The sequence below is a fragment of the Chiroxiphia lanceolata genome, chromosome 17 (assembly GCF_009829145.1).
Source record: "Chiroxiphia lanceolata isolate bChiLan1 chromosome 17, bChiLan1.pri, whole genome shotgun sequence".
NCBI lineage: Eukaryota > Metazoa > Chordata > Aves > Passeriformes > Pipridae > Chiroxiphia > Chiroxiphia lanceolata.
In genome coordinates this window covers 9248972-9269148 of record NC_045653.1, presented here as the reverse complement: position 1 = coordinate 9269148, position 20177 = coordinate 9248972, and the positions used below count along the sequence as shown (strand labels likewise).

Genomic DNA, 20177 nt, shown 5'->3' with positions numbered 1-20177 from the left:
TTTTGTGGTTATTTCCCCTCTTTTCTCTCTTCTCATTCGTATTTTGGGGAGAAAACCAGTAAGCTGACAGGACTGCTGTGCCAAAGGGTAGTTGTGGTGTTGCAGGGCATTAGTGGGTGGTGCACATCCATTCCTGAGACTGATGTGTGTGTTGAACTGGAGACAGGAGCAGTTATCACAGAGCTCTGATGCTATAAAAGTTTCTCATATGCAGGTGAGGGGTTTTAACTTGGTGCTTTCAAATAATTTTAGTCACATTTCACTGGGAGAGAAGTTTAAAAAACAATCCCCCCCTTCTCAAACTACAGGTAGTGTCTCTTATGTTGCTTCTGTAAGGAAAAAATATATAGCTTTAAAGAATTTGTATGGTACATTAACCTTAGAATATCCTAGGGAACCCCAAAAATGGTGAGTTTTAAGAAAAAGAGTTTTCTATGGGATGTCAGTATAATTCTGTGACAGTTAAGGACTTGATAAAGGCACAGGCATAGGTAGTTGCATTGGGCCTTTTCAATTGCTAGAAACTAAATAGTACCCAACAAGCCTTAATATTTGATGTTGACTGAAAATAGCTCCTCTAATCAGATTTTCACTGTACTGATGTTTTCAGTTATAACAGTATTGAAGATTTCCACTGATTCAGTGTTTATCTGCTTCAGCTGATTATTATGAGCAATGACAAAAAAGGGCAATGTGAGTTCATTTCCCAGGATTTTGTTTGCACATTGGAAGAGGATGGCAGGTTCTGTTTGTGCAGGAATGAGCTTGATGTAGTAGTAGGTCACTCATTAGTCTTTAAAATATTGAATTTCTCATTTTTTTTGGTCAGTAGCCCCCTCCCTGTAGCATGAGGCTGATGGAGATAAAGTAGTGATGGTTCTGATGAGCAGCTGACAGGATCAAGCTCTGTGTTCACTATTAAGGCTTTTAAGGTTCTCATAAGCTGTGCTGATGGTGTGTGTGCCCTTGCTGTTTTAAGGAAAATACTTCTTCTTACATAAGTTACAGGAGAAAATACATTACTGTTTGGAATGGCTTGGAAAATAGTTTTTTGGACTTGACAGCTGAACAAAGAGCATTTATTTCTGTAGTCTGCAAGACTATAAATAAGTTTCCCCCCCCTCCTCCTTTCCTACAGAAAACCAGTCTGAGAATATTTGTTTCTAGATGTAACTCTTGTCCGTAGCACATTGTGGGTCCCTCCTTAACATTTCTAATTAAGTTGCAATAGAAAATCACCTTTTGGATGTAAACTAGTTTAATGTCTCTGTATGACTCTGCTTCATTAAAAGAGGGTTAATGTAGAGAATGCATAGAAAAAATTAGGGGCAAATCGACTAAGGCTTTTCTCTTGAACGTGTTTTTATAGAAATAAGTATATGGATTTTTACAGTTTAACTTTCAAACAGTTCAAGAAAACTGTTTAAGGCATTGTCTGTAAACATTTTGGCACTTCACCTGAATAGAAAAGCAAATAAAAGCTTGACTCTTTTGAAGTAGTCATGCTCTGCGATGGCATAGACCAGATCTCCAGATATTGTTGGGGAGCGTGTGTAGGCTTTTGATTCACTGAACAACACTTCAGAAAAACTTTCAGATTTCAGTAGTGCCTCTTGATTTTCATGGTGAAGGTTCCTCCTGTAGTTGCTCAGAAAAGCCAACTAACTGAGTGCCCAGTTTGTTTCCTTAGGTGGCTCTTTCAGAGCTGGTGAGGTCTGAGGCTCTCCTGGGCTGACTGAGGCGTGAGGAATGAAGGAGCTCTTGGAAAACAGTTCATGTTGTCCAGACCCTGTTTGCACCTTCAAGGAAGAGAGAGTCTCATCTGAAAATCTGCCTGTTAAAAGCTGTTTCCCTCCAGCTGCCCAGTGGGGTTAAGTGTATTGATCTGAGTGACTGAGCAGGGAATGACGGCCTCATTTCCCTCTCTGTTTTATTTTTCTTTTGGGGTGTAACACGGCACAATGCAGCCTGTTGCTGATGCACATGAGAGAGATTATGATTTTATAGCCACTTTCATTACTGAATTGGTTATGGGAAATTAATTTAGAACTTAGACAATTGTGTTCCTGTTGATGGTAAAGCTTATGTTTGATTATTTTTCTTCCCCTCTTAACAGGAATCTTGCCTAATGGCAGGATTTTCTTTTATTTGTAGTGTTTCATAAAACAAATTTCTTAGTAAAGAGCAGGTAGGATTTTTACATGTTGCTAATTTTAATGTTGAATCACATGGAATATTTTTTGTTGAGACAAATACACCTCACTGTGTTCTGATGCACAATATACTGAGCATTTAGATAGAGAAGGAGCATTTCTGATATTAAGCTATTCTACACAAAATGTCATAATGCAGCCGGGTATTTTGATTTTATTCTAAACCTCTTTTGTTAGTTGCTTAGTCCTTCAGCAGTACATTAATTCCATATGCATCCAACTTGGATAAAAAGATCAAAAAAAGATGTTCTTTCATGTTTGGAAAGGATGTGTGTTGCTTGACCAATATCTGTTTTCCAGGCATGGTCCTTGTGCGCAGTGAGAACGGGCAGTTGCTGATGATCCCCCAACAAGCCTTGGCACAGATGCAAGCACAGGCACACGCCCAGTCCCAGCCTCAGAATACTCTGACTCCTCGTCCTGCTACACCGACCAGTGCACCCCCAGTGCAGATATCGACAGTGCAGGTCAGTTCAGTGATTTGTAGGGCTAAAAACTATAAGATTTATTTTCTTCCTGTGAAGAATACGCCAGAAAGTAAGGTACGGTGTTAGGGGTTGAAGAAACCATAGATCTAACTGGGGCTATACAGGCTTTTCATAGATTCATAGAATGGTTTGGGTTGGAAGGGACCTTAAAGCTCATCTCGTTCCAACCCCCCTACCACTAGACCAGGTTGCTCCAAGCCCCATCCAGCCTGACCTTGAACACTTCAGGGATGGGGAGTCCACACCTCTCTGGGCAGCCTGTGCCAGTGCCTCACCACCCTTATAAGTAAAGAATTTCTTCCTAATATCTGCTCTAAATCTACTTTCCACATGGTAAAGCTGATGTGTTTTGGTCCTAATTCTGTTACCGCTTGGCTGTTACTCATCAAAAATATTTTTACCTATCTGAATCTCATTAAGTTTAAAATTTTGATACAGAGAAGACATCATATGGTTGATATGTACAACTCTTTTCCCCAGAGAAAATGTAAGACTAAAAGAAAAATGTGGATATGGGTATATGTACACTGAGATTTTGACGGTTGCATTAGGTTTAAGCCTAAAATTCCTTCTCACAGTTTTCTAGTGGTTTCAGTGCATTCTTTGGTATCTGTAGCAATATTAACTGTCCAGGGACAAAATACCAGATAAGGTAGAGGATATTTAACTACGGGCACTGATGTGTTTGGTTTTTTTTCCTCTTCCCCAGGCTCCAGGAACACCCATTATTGCACGACAGGTGACACCAACTACTATTATCAAGCAAGTGTCTCAGGCTCAAACAACAGTGCAACCCACGACAACGCTACAGCGTCCCCCGGTTGTGCAAGTGAGTGTGTAGGAAAGTAGTGTATAAATGAGACTGCCAGACAGACAGGAAATGCAGTTGCTAAGTGCAGGGAAGAAATGCCTCCTGGATTATCCTTTCTAAAACATTGGCAGCTCTCAATGTATATTTTGGATGTGCGGGTATAATTTTTTATATCTGTGTTATTATTATTTCATATTATACCGATATGCATCTCTGTTTAAAGGTATTCTGTTAGTAGTTTGTATCACCACAGAGCTGACTAAAACAAAATACCTCTATGTCTTCTGCCTCGAGAAACTGACAGGAATTCCCTTTGGATTTGGAGCTGTGGTGTTATTCCTATGATGGATCTGCAGTCCTCTGAATTCTGCAGCAAAATTTACAATTGCAAAGACAACTGCACTGGCAGCCTTCTCTTCCCCAAGCCTTCTCCCTCTCACACAGGTCTCTTCTTTGGTCTGTGTCCTTCTGGAGACTGATAACTGAAGTGGTGTCAGTCTGGGCTGTCCTCTCATAGCCTGGCCTCTGGTAATCACGGGCTTGTGTGGAAACGTTTTTTGAGAGATGGTGGTGTGAGTTTAAAAAACACTGCAAGAGTGTGAAATTCTCCACATGGCTTCCAGGCAGCACTGATACAATATGATTGCTGTCGCCTAATCTGTCTCATTGTGCTTTCTTCATCCTTTGAGTAGACAGGATTAGAGAGTTTTAATTTAAAACATGCAGGTTTTGCTATGCATCCAGTTAACCTTTTTTCCCTCAGAGAGCCTTTGCCTATGCCCGTGATCCTTCCAGATCTAAGAGTTAATTTACCTAACTGAGTCCCCTTAATTTGCACTGCTGTTATACTGGACAAAAAAAAAATAAAGATCATTCCATCTGCATATTTTATGCTGTAATGAGCACACCATGGACTTTGTTTATCCTGATTTCAAAAAAATGAGACAAATGAAACCCTTGTCTCCTTTAGTTTCTCTCAAAATACCAATGATAGTTAGCTTTGGCAGCATTGGAGCCTCTTTTCTTCTGCACCTTTATATAAAGAGCAAATTTACAAATGATTTGTTAAGATTCTGAGTGTCAGCTGTAACTTGATAGGAATTGCTGTCCCGGGGTTGTTGTTAATAATTAGACTGTGTTGGAAGTCCATGAATGAGCTGTGTATGTGAGAAGTTCTTGTTTACAGTGGTGATTCTTCAGAGGTGATGTTCCAACTTTGAGCTGCCGATCTGTCTACAAAACTAGCACAGTGTTTTGTCCCATTGTTCATCACAAAGACCTCGAGAAGATCCGAGCTTTTGTCATAGTGCCTTTTTAGAAATTCCTCCCTTTGGAAGTGGCATTTAACAAAACAGGTAGAAAAAGCTATTGCATTCACAGGAATCCAGCACTCGTTTAAGCTGTGTTTTTAAACCACAGTGGCTGAAGATATGTTTGTGGTATTTTATTCAGTGACCAAAAATCGCGCAATTTTTCAACTTTTGGGATTCCTGTTTGGAATGTGTTTAGTGCCATCTGGTGGCTCTTTCTGTTCACTGCAACAGATCATACATTAGTAACTTATTTATAGTAGCTGAGAAAAGTGTTCTGCTGTCCCAGAGCTCGTTTTCTGTTTGATGGCTCAGGAAAACAGCTTTTTGATATCTTTCAAGTAAAATAATCTCGTGTTTGTATTTTCTGCAGCCTCAGATTGTTCTGGGTGGTACTGCACAAACAACCACGCTGGGGACAGCAACAGCTGTACAAACTGGAACTCCTCAGAGAACAGTGCAAGGAACAACGGCCACCTCCACTGCTGCCACAGTAAGACACTGATGAATTTAACATCTCTTTGTTTATTCACATATACATGTCTGCATGTATGTATGTATGTATATACACACAAAAATGTAAATACAGAGAGAGTGGAGAGCAGTGAAGATGCAGGAATTCTGTGAGCCATTGGTGTTGAAAAAGTAAACTTTAGTAGAAGCATATAACTAAAACGTGGGGATACAGGTCTCTTGAATTTTGACAAGTGTCAAAGTATTAATTTTTATTTCTCTAACAGTTTTAAAGCACTCATTTTTTTAAAACATGTTCAATGTATTTTATAGAACAGTGAATTGTTCAGTACTGCAGAGTAGAATCAGTATGACAAGGGATAAGAAGTTGACACTGATTCATTCAAGCTGCATGTTTCCAGGCCTGCAGAACAGGGAGAATCCACGCACTGTGAAAGAAAAGCTTTGCTATTTGTTGTCCTGCTAAAACATTTATTTTCTCATACACAATGTGCCATTATTAAAATCATTGGTGTTTCCTTACTTCATGAAGAATCATACTTTCTTATATTTTGATAACAAAAATGTACAGTACATAGATATACGTTAAGCAAAACCATAATTTCAGTCTGGTTATATCTTAATCATTGAGGAACGTAAATCTGTAAATAATAGTCTGCAGTTATGAACTTTATTTCTCAAAGTATATGGTCAGATCACATATGAAAGAGTTTATCTTCACTTCCCTGTTTCCCTTCTACTCTTCCTCCTAAGGAAACTATGGAAAATGTGAAGAAATGCAAAAACTTCCTGTCCACATTAATAAAACTGGCATCATCTGGAAAACAGTCTTCAGAGACTGCGGCCAATGTGAAAGAATTAGTACAGAACCTGCTGGTAAGAAAAGTTGAAAAGTTTCTGGGCAAATTCAGACTCAAAACTGAGGGCTTTATTTTTCTTCAGAGGAGGGAGTTTATAAAATCTGAGATGAATTAACTTTGCTTCTTCTGAATTAAAATAGATGCATAAATTTTCCATCGAGTTTGTAAATGAGATATTACTGCTTATATTCATGCATGAGAACATGAATTAAATTGAACTGTAATGTGAATAGTGGCTCTTTAAATTCTACATTTTGATAAAATGGTGAATAAAAAGATTTATTATGTACTTGAGACAAGACACTACAGCCAATCCAATAGCTGACTGTACAAAATCACAAGTTTTTAGAAAAAAAAATCTAATGTTATATGATTCAAATGTAAAACCTTGATATAGTTAATGTTTATGGAATGAGTACTAGTATTGCTTAGCCTCGTTGTTAGCAACCTGTAGTGTAAGGTAGAGCTGTATATTCCATGTTATGTGATAACCAGAGGTCTGTAGGTCTTCCTAGTTGAAATTCATAGTAAAATTAGTTACTACCATAAAGCTATTGGTAACTAAAAATAGTGAAGGATGATAAAGCCACTTATTTCCAATAAATCGTTACGTTTATTTTTTTTTTTGTATTGAATGTTTGTTCATTTGGTTTTTCTGTTTTAAAGGATGGAAAAATTGAACCAGAAGACTTTACCAGTAGGCTGTACAGAGAACTTAATTCTTCACCTCAACCTTACCTTGTGCCTTTCCTGAAGGTAACTTGTGTGCACTGCTTTTCTTTATTTCTGTGCTTACGTATCAGCAGCAATGAACACAAGCACATCCTTTACCAGTGTAGATAGAATTCCAAAATAATGTAAAGGGAAGTTTTAAATGGTGCCTGATTAGGCTTTTGCTCCCTTAAGAAGTATTTTTACCTCTGAGTTCCAAGAGTTCATTGGTGTGATTCTTTGGCACAGTCAGTAAGTAATGTAATTTCTACCAGTGTCACATCGCAGCTCTTTTGAGAAATCTGAAAAGTTTTCTTTCTCTGACTTAGACCAGCGAACGTATGAGTTGATTTATTATTCTCTTTTTAGTCCTGGAAAGAAAACAAGGGATTGAATTATACAGAAAACTGTACCTTCTGGGCAAGTCTTTTCCCTGGGCTGTATAACTCTTTGTACGGATAAGCAAGAAATTTACCACCTCTTAATAATAAATCACATTTGTCTTAAATTTTGTAGTAATTGGACACATCTCAAAATAGTGTTTATTCCAAAACACTTACCATCAGAAAATCAGAGAAAGTACGACAGCATTGAATAGTAAGAGTGTAACTGCTTGACTAATGTATGATTAAGGGATATAGTTGTAGGTGTGTGTTGACATTTCTGGGTTCTTAAATGCTTGTTCAACCTTGAGCTGTTCCTGAGGATAAAAATTGTTACCGTAAGAAAACAGCTAATTTAAGAATCCAGTAAAACACTGTGGTCTCTGAGCTATTCTGAAATCCTCCTTGGTGTTTCAGTATGTCTTTTAAGCCTTCACATGTAGCTGGGAATGTGTGGAGAAGCAGAGTCAAGGAGGGCAGCATGGGCTTGGGTTGTTAAGTACGTACTAGGGTTCCAGGTAGGCTGCATAACCTAGATGCCCTTGATATCCAAAAGGCATTGTCCCTCTGTCCTGCTTATGGAATGTGAGCAGCATGGTATTCCTGCCTGCTCACTTGCCATCTTTTCTCAGGTGCACACGGACCGATCCAACGGATTGAAACGAAATGCAGCGTTTTTCTCCAGTTCGTATTTCCTTGTGTGAGGACTAAAAAAAAAAACCAACGAAATTCTTTCCTTTCCTCTCTTCCAGAGGAGTTTACCTGCCTTGAGACAGTTAACACCAGACTCTGCAGCTTTCATTCAGCAGAGCCAGCAGCAGCAGCCGACGACGCAGGCGACGATAGCCACGATCCCGTCGGCGGCGGCCGTGCTGCTCAGCTCCTCGGTGCAGCGCTCGGCGGGGAAGGCGACTGCCACTGTCACAAGCACCCTCCAGCAACCTGTCATCAGCCTCACTCAGCCCACACAAGTTGGTGTTAGTAAACAAGGCCAGACCACGCCACTGGTACGTGAGCTGAAGTGCAGCCTGAAGTGGTTTAGCTCAAAGATCTTTGAGCTCTTCAGAGAAACTAGCTACTAGGAAGAAAAGTGTAGTTTAAAATCCATCTTGAATAAAGTGCTGTTAGGGTTTGTTCTTCCCACTTGATTGTCAGATTATTTACAGTGCTTTTCTTTCTTTGTTATTTGCAGGTTATCCAACAGTCTCAGAAAGCAGGGGCATTGATAAGGCCCCCCCAAGTAACGTTGACACAGACACCCATGGTAGCACTGCGGCAGCCACACAGTCGTATTATGCTCACAACTCCTCAAATTCAACTGAATCAGCTTCAGACAGGTAAGAGGTCAAGATACCTGGTAAATGCCCTGTTTGATGGCATTACCTGCAGTGTAGTTTTGGGATTGCTTGTCCAGAGAAGTTGACATCCCATCCCTGGAAGTGTTCAAGGCCAGGTTGAATGAGGCTGGGAGGAACCTGGTCTAGTGCAAGGTGTCAAGGCCCTGGAACTAGATGATTTTTAAGGTCCCTTCCAACCCAAACCATTCTGTGATTCTATGAATGTCAGTTCTTAAGTGCCCTGGAGCTGGGTGATGGCTTTTATACTACTGCTAAAATCTTCAGTGTGTAGTGCTGTAGTGGCTGGGGATACACATTCCTCAGGGCATTATTTACAGTCAGAAATTGTTGTGGGTGCTGGAGTTGTGTGGGAGGGTCCTGCTTTTAGGTGAAATGCTCTCAGAAGCTATTGAGGTAAAGTCTTTGTACCAGATCTATTGCCATAACTACCTGTGACTGACTGGCTTGTAAATCTGAACTCTTACTGATGTAGTACAAATCTTGTCTGTCTTGCAGTACCTGTGGTAAAACCAGCAGTATTACCTGGAAACAAAGCTATTGCCACTGTTTCAACACAAGTAGCTGCTGCTCAGAAGAATAAACTGAAAGAACCTGGGGGAGGCTCTTTTAGGTGAGGCACTGGATGTTTGTGCTTGTGCTGCCTGAGCAGCTAACTCTGGGCCTTTCCTGGCTGCTGCAGTGGTGCTGAATCCAACTGGGGAAACTGACAGTAACCTAGAGGTGGATTTTCTGAGGGCAGGTTTGCTTCTTCATTAAAGACTTCAACAGACAACACTGGACATATTTGTGCCAGACTGGTTTTAGCATTTAGCTGGCACTAAACCTCATAAACAATTCCTGCCCAGACAAGCTAATGGAATTCATTCCTTCACTTCTCTCAGCTCTGCTTGAATTATTTGGATGTACAACCTGTCTTAGTGATGAGGGCAGATTATTATTGTTTTGTGGTAGTGATTTGTCTGGTCTCTTGTTTCTTAAGGTGTTGAAACAATTCATAAGAAGGGATCTTGAAAAAGAAGGAACTACAAAATTAGTGCTCTTTGAAATGAAAGGAGTAATTTCTCATTTGCAATTAAATTAGTTTTATCATGTAAGAAAAGCAAATCAAATGCAAAAATAAAAGTATTCTGGTTTTGTGGAATTGTGGAATTCATTCTATGCAGCTGTGGTATTGTAGCAGTGTACACAGATAGGCACTAAATATTATAATAGAGTATTATAATAAGTTTTCCTTTCTTTAAGGGATGATGATGACATTAATGATGTTGCATCAATGGCTGGAGTCAACCTGTCAGAAGAAAGTGCTCGGATATTGGCAACAAACTCTGAGCTGGTGGGCACATTAACAAGGTCCTGTAAAGATGAAACCTTCCTTTTCCCAGCACCTTTACAAAGAAGGATATTAGAAATAGGTATGTTGTTTTATCTTGAACATTAATAAAACAAATTTTACTACTCTTGGGTTTAATTCAAAGCGTTTTCCATGGAAATTGATTTGAATGGTTTAAAGTTGCTGGAGTTGTTACCTTCTGATATTTTCTGGTATATTCTGATGCTTGTGGGCAATCACTTGGCTTATGAAAGTAGAATAGTGTCAAGGGGTAGCAAACCTATAGAGTTGTCTTCTAAAGTGATGGCAATCACCACAAAACTACTAGACCTGGTTAACATTCTGACTGTATAAATTGATACAGTGTAACAAACATGACATAAACAATGAAATAAACTCAGAAACACTTTTATCATGTTTACTTAGTAATTTAGAGTTGATGGTGAAACAAAAAGCAATCTTGAATTATTTGTTATACTGTAGTATACAGCATTTGTTAATATATAGTAACTTTTGTTAAACTAATGTAAATTTTCATGTGTATGCCATTTCCTATCTGATGCTTGTCTGAGCAATACCCGAAAGCATTATTTTGAAAAAGGCATTTGAATTTCCATGACTGAGAATGACCTCACGTTTAGCTCTGTTGTAACATATTTATTTACAACTGACTTCTGTCCTGACTGTAGGTAAAAAACATGGAATAACAGAAATCCATCCTGATGTAGTTAGCTACGTATCGCATGCTACACAACAAAGACTACAAAACCTCGTGGAAAAGTTATCAGAGACTGCTCAACAAAGGAATATTTCTTACAAGGTAACTGTGTTTAATTGCACAAACAAAGTGGCATAATTGCACGAATTCAGCAGGCTGTCGCGCTGGCTGTAATGCAGGAGTTCAGGTGTTGTTTATTCTCTTTGACTGATTCATCTGCCATTAAGTTATTAATGCACATGGGTGACTAGAACTTTTCAACTTGCATATACAAAATGGTTTTAAGACAAATGCTGAGAAACTGTGCCCCTCCCCTTTATTCATTATGTCAAATGTTTAGAGTCTGAGTGATTGTACAGTCAGACAGACAGATAAAAGCACTACTTTGAATTCTCAAGAGACTGTTATGTGACAGATGTATGTTCTTAATAGATGCAAATGCCTGAGCAGCGTTTAAAAAAGCCACACAGCTCTGTGAAATATGTTTGAGAGGTTAAAGCTGTGATGATATTAGTTTAGAAGTCAAAATCTGATGATTTCATGGACTAGAACAAAACGCTTTTAAGAGTTCTAGCTGGTTTGACTGGTGTAAATATACACCTGCTGTTTGTCTGAAAAGGACACCGTGAACACTGGAGCTTTGAATGTGTATGTTCTCCCCCAGTACAGTACAAGTTAACAGCTTTGTTTTCAAGGAAGTAATGAGAAACATATTTTGCTGTATTTTCAGGATGATGAAAGATACGAACAAGCAAGTGACGTTCGGGCACAGCTCAAGTTCTTTGAACAGCTTGATCAAATAGAAAAGCAGCGTAAAGATGAACAAGAAAGGGAAATTTTAATGCGCGCGGCAAAGGCAAGTGCTTGGATTTCACAAGTGGTCGCAAAGTGTCATTTTTGACATCAAAACAGCACAGTTTCTTTTCCTTCCAAAACACTTGCAGTGAAGGGAAAGACTGATCTTCAAAGATGGGACTTGATGAATGTGTTCTTAACTAGAACTCAGTTTTGCTTTTCGCGGTAAAGCACATGAAACAGCTTCTTTACCAGTCCCATTGCATGGTCCCAAATTAAAGTAGGTCTTAAAAGTTAGTTTTGGCATTTTGCATTGTGAAAAAGATGAATTTAGAGCTTGGTACTCTTAAATGCAATAGGGAGGTTATAGGTGTTTTGGAGACTAGAAGTAGAACTCAGAAAGATTGTTACAAGTTGGAGAAATACAATAAATAAGAAGCAGTTGATGTAAACATTAAACTTTGTGGATTTTACTCAGTGAATATAGAATGAATGTGATTAGATAAGAGTGCCCTAGAGTAATTCACAAAACAACCTAAGGCTTCTGTTGATTTCATGATCCAGTATGAATTGATAATGTCAAAATCCAGATTTATTTTGTTGTTGGTCTAAAGAATGAGTGGGATTAACAAGAGTCAGGATTTGATAGGACAAGAGGAAATGGCCTCAAGTTGCGTCAGGGGAGGTTTAGTTTGGATATTGGGAACAGTTTCATCACCAAAGGGGTTGTCAAGCCCTGGAACAGGCTGCCCAGGGCAGTGGTTGAGTCACCATCCCTGAAGTATTTAAAAAACACGTACATGTGGCACTTGGGGACATGGTTTAGTGGTGGGCTTGGCAGTGCTGGGGAAACAGCTGGACTTGATGTTCTTACAGGTCTTTTCTAACCTAAGCAATTCAGTGATTCTAAAAGTATGACACACACAAGGAATTGCAGGTGCCCAGTGAAATGGGCAGTTGCTGATGTAAATGGTCTGTGGGTCAGTCAGCTGCAGTTTGTTCACACAGGAGCCTGACTTGTATGTGTAGGTGTAACAGAAAGATCTGTTCTGAATAAGTGCATAATTACACAGCAAGGGGAAGAATTTTTCCAAAAAGCACAGGTCTTATTCCTCTTTTCATATGCAAAGTGTCTGTACCCAGATCTGTGCAATTTGTCTCTTGTAATGGTTTTGTTTAAGGTATGAATGCCTGGCTATTCCTTTGCTATCTTTAACAAAGCAGAAAAAGGGGGTGCTTTTTAAAAAAACCATAAGAAACAGGAAAACTTCTTTTAATTTTTAAAAATTACTTTCCCGTGTTGCCCTCTCAGGGAGTGGTAGGTATTCCCCACTTCCTGCTGGAGTTTAGGAAAAACTTTCATATGCTATGTAAAACTTACAACCTTTAACTACTTATGTAACTGAATTAATTTTTCTTTCTTTTCCTCCAACCATTTCATGTTCATCCTTTGTCAACACAGTCTCGATCTCGACAAGAAGATCCAGAACAGCTTAGGTTGAAACAGAAGGCCAAGGAGGTGAGTGTTCACCTTAACATGAACTTTTATTTTGAAAATTGAAAGGACAGTAATGAACTGTTCTTGTTCTGGCAAATGATGCAGATGCAGCAGCAGGAGCTCGCCCAGATGAGGCAGAGGGACGCCAACCTGACTGCGTTAGCTGCCATCGGCCCCAGGAAGAAAAGGAAAGTAGACTCACCGGGATCTGGATCAGGGACAGAGGTACAGTATCATGGTCATCTCTGGTTTTGCTGCCTCTGTGCAAACCTCTCCGTTCAGAGCTTTTCCCCGAGTTTGTGGAAGCTTCCTGAGCAGCACAAGTGTATTTGGAGTTCAGATTTGCTCACTCCAAGGCTGGGATCAGTTTTTAGCATCTGCAGAGCGGCATCGGGAATAAAATTTGAGCAGTCACAAGTCTCTGTGTTTTGGACCTCCATAGTTTTTGGGAAGATGTTTTTGTGGTTGTAGCCAATCTAACTAAGAGTGCAGAGTAATGCTGCTGAGGTAGGTGGGGTGATAGAATTGAATCACTGCTAAGTTTGACAGCAGGAACTTCAAGTTGTAGAACTTGCCTAATTTCTTTCTTCAGCAGTTGAGTTGCCTTAGTTTTAGTGTCTTCACAACAGATCAGTTTGACCAGTTCCATTTGATTATGGTATTCTTGCATATCCTTGGTGTATTGTACTGTTGAATCTGGCTTTTCAAACATTTCTCTGCAGATTAAATATCAGAATGCTCAGTGTCTGATTCGTTTAATATTAATTTACATTCTGGCAGAGGACTACCTACTGTATTTCTAAACAAATGAATAAACATGAAATGATATAAAATTGCTTTCTGCGTGAGACATTCGATGTGGGATTTCTCCACTGTTTAAAAAGAACAAAATCTTCTTGAAAATTATCATTTGTTGGGCCAAAAGCTCTGTTCGTAATTTGAGAATTTTTCCCTGTGGGGCTTTTTGCCTGATGGCAAGTGACAGGATAGTAATAGTTTAATAATTCTGTTTATTATTCCTTGAGCATTCTGAATTTTCGGTGCTACAGCATTTATACTGTAGAAAAGCCTCAAAAGAGTTTACCTTGGTTTATGCTGAATTTCTAGAAGCAGTAATTTACATGTGCTTGATATAAAATGTTAGAGAACAATCTGAATACTAGTAAATGTTATTTTTGTTTGTAAAGAAATCAAGCCTCTTGAGCATCTTTTAAAGTAATTTTAAGTTTTGAAATATCCTAAAGTGTCTGTGACTGATAATAAGACTTATTTTTATATAAGCTGACAAATAACTGTATTAAAGGTTTATAAATGTGGTTTAAAATTATGAAAATTGCCGAATGGGGCACTTTACAAAGATAGATGTGTACACAAATGAAGTTGTCTCAGAGGAATATGCTGAAGTACCTCATGCAGAGTTAATGTTGGCATTGCTTCCTCCTGCATGCTCAGCTGTGCCACCTTAATGGTCTGTTAATGTCACTTGGGTTATGGGATGTATTTTACATCTACTGTGAACGCTTGTTTGTATTTCATCTAAATCTGACTAATTTAGTTATCCTGGATTAATCACTTACTGGTTAACCAATTAACTACAGGTTCCCTGAAAATCTAATCTTTTTGTCTGTTTAATTAAGAACCAGCTGCCTTTGATCTGATACTCACAGCTGTGCTTTTGCTGCTGTGTCACTTGACATTTTTAAATTGGGCTCCACTTGTCACCATTTGTATGCAGTTTGTGGTTAAGGCATATTACAAGAAGTGTGGAAAATAAGGTTTGTCATTACTTAGGCACAGATTTGTAAATGCAAGCTTTTGATGTCTAGGAATACTGAATCTTAATTACATGTAAAATCACTTCTAAGTAGTAGTTGCACTGTTTTGTTTCCAAATTCAACAAATCAGTTTGCTGTCAGTTTTAGAGTTTTATATCCCTGTGATTTTACTGGAAGTTACCAAAAAGCTTCTTAACTTACTCCATGCCTTGTAGGAGTAGCATAGTCTTTAAAGACTCCTGAAATTTTACTTTTGCATTTAAAGTATAATGGTCAACAGAATAAAATCAGGCTTGAGTTTCTACTAAAGGATATTTGAAAACCAAAAATAAACCCCTTACAGCCATTCTTTCTATTGTCCAGTAATCATATGTATGGATTTGAGAAAATCTAGTTAGCATCCACTGCTCTCCTGCATCTTCTAATTTCCACTGAAGTTGGTGGAAATTAGGGACCTAAGTTATGCCTTAAAATATCCCTTTGAACATCCAGCCTTTAAGCAGTTCTCAGTACAGGATTTTGGTGATTTGATGTTTGCTGGGTCAACAGGTAACTTGCTTGAGAATCAAAACTCTGACTTCACTGCTGGCAGTGTGGTGAAGCAACTTCACCTACACTGAACACATTGTTCTGCTAACCTAGAGTGATCATTTCCAGTGCAAGTTTAGGTTGGTTTCCTAATAATTTACACTGATTCCTAAATGCATTATTTTCACATGTTAGGTGTGAACCTCAGCAGCTGATTCACGTGGCTCATGCATTAATCTAAATTTTGACTTTAAGTCCAGGGTATTCTTGTTCAGAAAAGTTTTTTAAAATTATCCAAGCTCTCAGGCAGATAAATCTTTTCTTAGTAGTGGAGTGTGTTTGGACCTGTTTGTCACTAAGTGTCAAAGTTCCATTAAAAAAAAGAAAAGGGAAAATCATTCCAGTAAATTAAATTGGAGGGAAAAAAGAACCTATACACGAGCCACAGAACTGTAACCTGTTCACAAAAGAATCCATTAAGTAGGTGTAAATAACCCGTCAGCAACAGGCGGCTGCCCGAAAGATTCCCGGCTTCAAAATTGAGGGAAAAGCCTGGATTTCGGTCTGCGCGCGCCACCTGCCCGTCCCTGGGCGGTACTGCAGCCTGAGCCGGGAGCGGCAGTCCCTGATCCCTGTCCTTGCCGAGCTGCTCCTTCCCTGCCCTTACTGCTCCTTGGTTTTAGACAAGAGTTGCATTAATCACACGTATCCTATCAGAACTGTGTTTTCTACAAGTGAGATTGCCTTGGAGTTGGCCCCAGCAGACTTGCTTTACACCTCACTTGCATAACACAGAGTGCATTCGAAGAGCTGAAGGATGGGGGGTATCTCTAAAGACAGCAAACAATTTTTTGCCTTCTGTTTTTTTCTCCTTTTTTAAAGTGACAAATATAATAATATACTACTTGTTTATCTTGCCACTTTGTGTGGGAAACTGTCAGTGTGTAGCAGAGGGATGAGTGATGCTGAATGATGGAGAGGCATTCGGAGATCATTAGAGAATGTCAGGAAAGTTGCTTCTAAATATAGTCCTGAGCTTGGTTACAGCTGTTGTCACCAAAAGGAGAGCTCATGGCACCCTGCCATGGAGACTGGGAGGATCTAGGACATTACTCAAGGCCTCCCAGTCCAGGGAATAGGACTCTTCCCCAGGTCATCCAGAACTTCAGGGCTGCCCTTGGGATCTCTATGCTGATGTTTTAAAGAATTCTGTCCCTTTTGTTTGGGTTGGTTGTTGGGATTGCCTGTCCTTAGTGCCTTCCTGAAAATACAAGCTGTGCTTTGTGTTGGTTTTTTTTCTTGTCTGTATTAAATATCACCGAAAACTTCTAATTGTTCAACTGTTGTTTATAAATAAGAATTAAATAGAAAATCTCTAATCTGGTAGCATAAAGCTTCCTGTACGTCGTCACTTAGTTCTTACCTCACACATTTTCTCTGAAAAGTTTGGGAATACCTGGGACTGATTTCCTTGTTCTTCTCACTTCCAGGGATCTGGTTCAAGTGCAGCAGTCCCAGGCAGCTCTGGAGTTGGAACAACCAGACAGTTTACGCGACAAAGGATAACGCGGGTGAACCTCAGGGACCTCATATTTTGTTTAGAAAATGAGCGAGAGACAAGCCATTCACTATTGCTATACAAAGCATTCCTTAAGTAAAATGGAAAAGATCAAGGTATTTTTGACGGAGAGACGCCTGAGGACATTTTTTAATATATTTGCAAATTACGCCTTTTTGTAACAAGCAAATGGGATATTGTTTAAAAAACAACCACCTCTTTACATGGAACAGTTTTATATTCCTGTTTATAAATAAACTCTTCAGTATGAGAGAAATACATTTCTGTAACAGTGAGGATACTTACAAGGCCTGTGGATACTATAAAAGGACAATTAAATTTTAACTCATCTCTTGATTGAGTGGCCTTCTTGCCAAACAAGCCATATATAAAGACTGATGGAATCGTTTAGCAAATAACTAGCTACCCTTTGTCAGCCCTGTAGCAGTTTCAACATTAATTGTTCATTTTAGTTCAGTTTTATTCAACTAAATCCATGATATAGGCATATGTCTACAGCAGATGACCTCATTTCATTTAGCTTTTTTTTTTTTTTTTAAAACAGTCAGTTAGCAAAGCAAACTGATTTTTAAAGAATATTTATCTTTCCCCAAAATGCTCAAAATCTAGAGGGATATACAGTTAATTTTAAACATAACCTCAATTTTAATCACATTATTGCTTATTAGAGGCCCTGAAATCCCATAAAGGAGGGTTACTTCTGAATGTTATAGCAGCATCTGTAAAAATGCATTTTATTTGCTATAGTTTGTAAAGCTGTAAAGTTAAAAAAGGAAAAAAAGGAAAAAAAGAGAAACCTTTTCAGCATAAATATATTTTACTTGCACTGTGTTTTTTAGCTAAAGTGAAAGCTTAGATTAAATAAAATCAAAAGTTGAGAGGAATCATCAAAAGACTGTTTCTCAGTGTGAATCAAGTGTCGAAAAATGGTTGGTGTATTTTGTCAGTAATTGTACATAATTTTTGGCACATAACATAAAAATGGCTATGTAAACTATAATTATTTTGCTAAAAGACTGTATGCAAGCTGTGGGCCTACTTTAAAGATGTCCAGAGCAAAGTCCCTTCTTTGTACCTATTTTTTTATTACAAATATACTAATTGGTTCTTTATATTTTCAGAGGTTATTGTATTAAATTGTCTATTGATAGTACTTTTATGACTGTAAATACTTTGGCTTTCTTTGTGTGAACTCTCATGGTAGAATTTAACTCTCTTGCGTGTAAACTGAATGCTGATCAGTATTTTTATCAACACCTGACAACTGTTACACCCCTTTTATTTTGTCTTTTAGGAAATCCTGTCTTTCCATTTTTTTTTCATGTAAATTTTGCACAGTTACTTGTTCATATGTAAATATTTTACTTTCAAAAATGAAGTTTTTAATTGCTATTGTTTTATATAGGATTGAAAGAAAATTAACTCCTTTATTAAAAACAAATTTATCTGTATTTGCTAATGTATTTTTCTCTCTAAATCTTTTCTCCACTTGGATTTATTTTTCTCGGTAAAGTAAAAGATGAGTCTGCCTGAGGGGATGCTGTTTCCTAAAGATGCACTTTGGGGTGTTTTTATATTGCTTTGTTTTGTCAGTGTTTTGGAGGTATGTGACTTCATGAATCTTGACATTTAATTGCTGTCTTAGGGGTCTTGGACTGAGATCAATGGATAGTGGGTTTGGTTGTTTTTTAAGCGGGGAAGGTGTCTGAAGAGATCTGAAATATTTGGGTTTGTCTAGCGAAGGTTTAATAAAACACCCTCTCCTTGAGGACAACCTGCTCCTCAAACACAATTAACTACAATGGTTTGCAGAAGAAGATGGGACATAAAACACAATTTAGAGCACAGTTATAAAAGAATATAATCAGGGACACTTTTGATTATCAGCATGAAAATCCGAGAAGTATTTCTGATGCTCGGTACTGAAAGTTTAGCTTTTGGTTTGGTTTTCTTTAATTCCTCCTCTCATGGGCGACTTAACTCACAATTGGGAGGGCCTAATCCTGCTAATACATTAATTTGATGATTATTCCTTGCACACAGACAAATCTGCCCACAGGCTGCTGCCCCCAGCACCCTGCTGTGGATCTGGCACTCGGCCCTCGGGAGATCAGTGTCTCTGGGAAAGCGGATTAGCTCCTAAAGGGATGTACTCACCTGACACCCTGTACAACACTGACCTGAGAACTTTCATTGTTTGTAAACTCCAAACTGTCTTTCAAATTGTGACATGTTATTAAGGGGAAACAAACACCTTTGGCTTTTGGCCAAAACGCTGTCAGAGCCTTCATTTAATTGTAGCAAGAGCGTGGATGTAATTGTTAATCACCGCCGGCACAGTGTCTGCAGAGGTAAGTGGGGAAGAAACTGACCTTCAGGTGTTGCTTCCAACAGCAAATTGGGGGTAAAACACGTTTGAAAAGTTAAAGTTAAGACATGGTGTGCTGTACTTTGCACTCCCTCTTCAGTAGTAGCTTAGAAATACACTGAAGAGGCCAAGGGAGGAGGGAGAGGTCTGTAAGACCAGGGCTCTTGGTTTTTACTCTATGCAATTTTTCTCAGCTTTTAAAAGTTCCTGTTCTTTTAGCCTGAAAAGCTGGGAGCATCTCCTTCCAGTAGTTCCAATTCATGTAGTTTTGGACTGGGAAATTGGCATCTAACTTTATTGTCAGTACTGGAGTGAACACTGCTTCATGCAGCCACTGGCACTTGTGAGAGGTTCTCATGGCAGAGCAGTTGCAGATTTTTGTTGATTTATTGTTTTTTTCTAATGATAGAACTGGTAACTATTTCTGAAGCTGCTCAGAAGTTTTACATTTCAAAGCAAAGTCACGACTGAGCAGAGGTGGCATTTACAGGGCAGCACACATGTACAACAGCACTTCTCTTGTGTGTTGGTGACCTGTAAAGAGAGAAATTGTGACTCTTTCCTGGCCCCAAAGCTTGTGCAGTTCCACCAGAGGGTTCATGTGTGAGGGAATTTACTGTCCCTTCATCTTCATTGTACAGAGAATGATGCAGCTTCCCTGTAGCACCCCCAAAACTGAAGTTTGCCACACCTGGGACATTCTCTCCATGTGCAAGTCTGTGAAGGTTTATTGTACTTTTATTTTATCTCACTTTCAGCTCCATGCCAGGGACAGGTTGCTTCTCTCTTGCCTATGTGTGACTTGTAGTGGGCTCTCTACCCTGTTTTACAGAACAGGGTATCTCTCTTTTTTTAACACCTTTGATTAGGTAGTGCATAACTGTAATGTTCCTGAACTACTGATACCATTCTTCTAGCACAAAAATTGAACAGAACAAATAGTTTACAATAAGGCATTCTGAATTCAACTTGTTTTGT

General features: G+C 38.8%; 1 protein-coding gene across 2 annotated transcripts in view; it reads left to right on the top strand.

The window, feature by feature from the left end:
- The window catches only part of TAF4 (TATA-box binding protein associated factor 4), a 36166-nt gene extending 18453 nt beyond the window's left edge, over positions 1-17713 (top strand). Inside the window, exons 3-16 of one of the 2 annotated variants that reach the window (XM_032705220.1) lie at positions 2514-2680; positions 3411-3530; positions 5196-5315; positions 6050-6172; positions 6823-6912; positions 8003-8257; positions 8443-8587; positions 9104-9218; positions 9851-10020; positions 10628-10758; positions 11387-11512; positions 12914-12970; positions 13055-13174; positions 16743-17713. In XM_032705220.1, coding sequence (XP_032561111.1) covers positions 2514-2680; positions 3411-3530; positions 5196-5315; positions 6050-6172; positions 6823-6912; positions 8003-8257; positions 8443-8587; positions 9104-9218; positions 9851-10020; positions 10628-10758; positions 11387-11512; positions 12914-12970; positions 13055-13174; positions 16743-16910 — 1907 coding nt within the window. In that variant the 3' untranslated portion in view covers positions 16911-17713. Of the gene's footprint in view, positions 1-2513; positions 2681-3410; positions 3531-5195; positions 5316-6049; positions 6173-6822; positions 6913-8002; positions 8258-8442; positions 8588-9103; positions 9219-9850; positions 10024-10627; positions 10759-11386; positions 11513-12913; positions 12971-13054; positions 13175-16742 lie in introns of those variants that run through there. The other variant, XR_004360067.1, reaches the window with a different exon arrangement.
- Positions 17714-20177: the final 2464 nt, after the last annotated feature.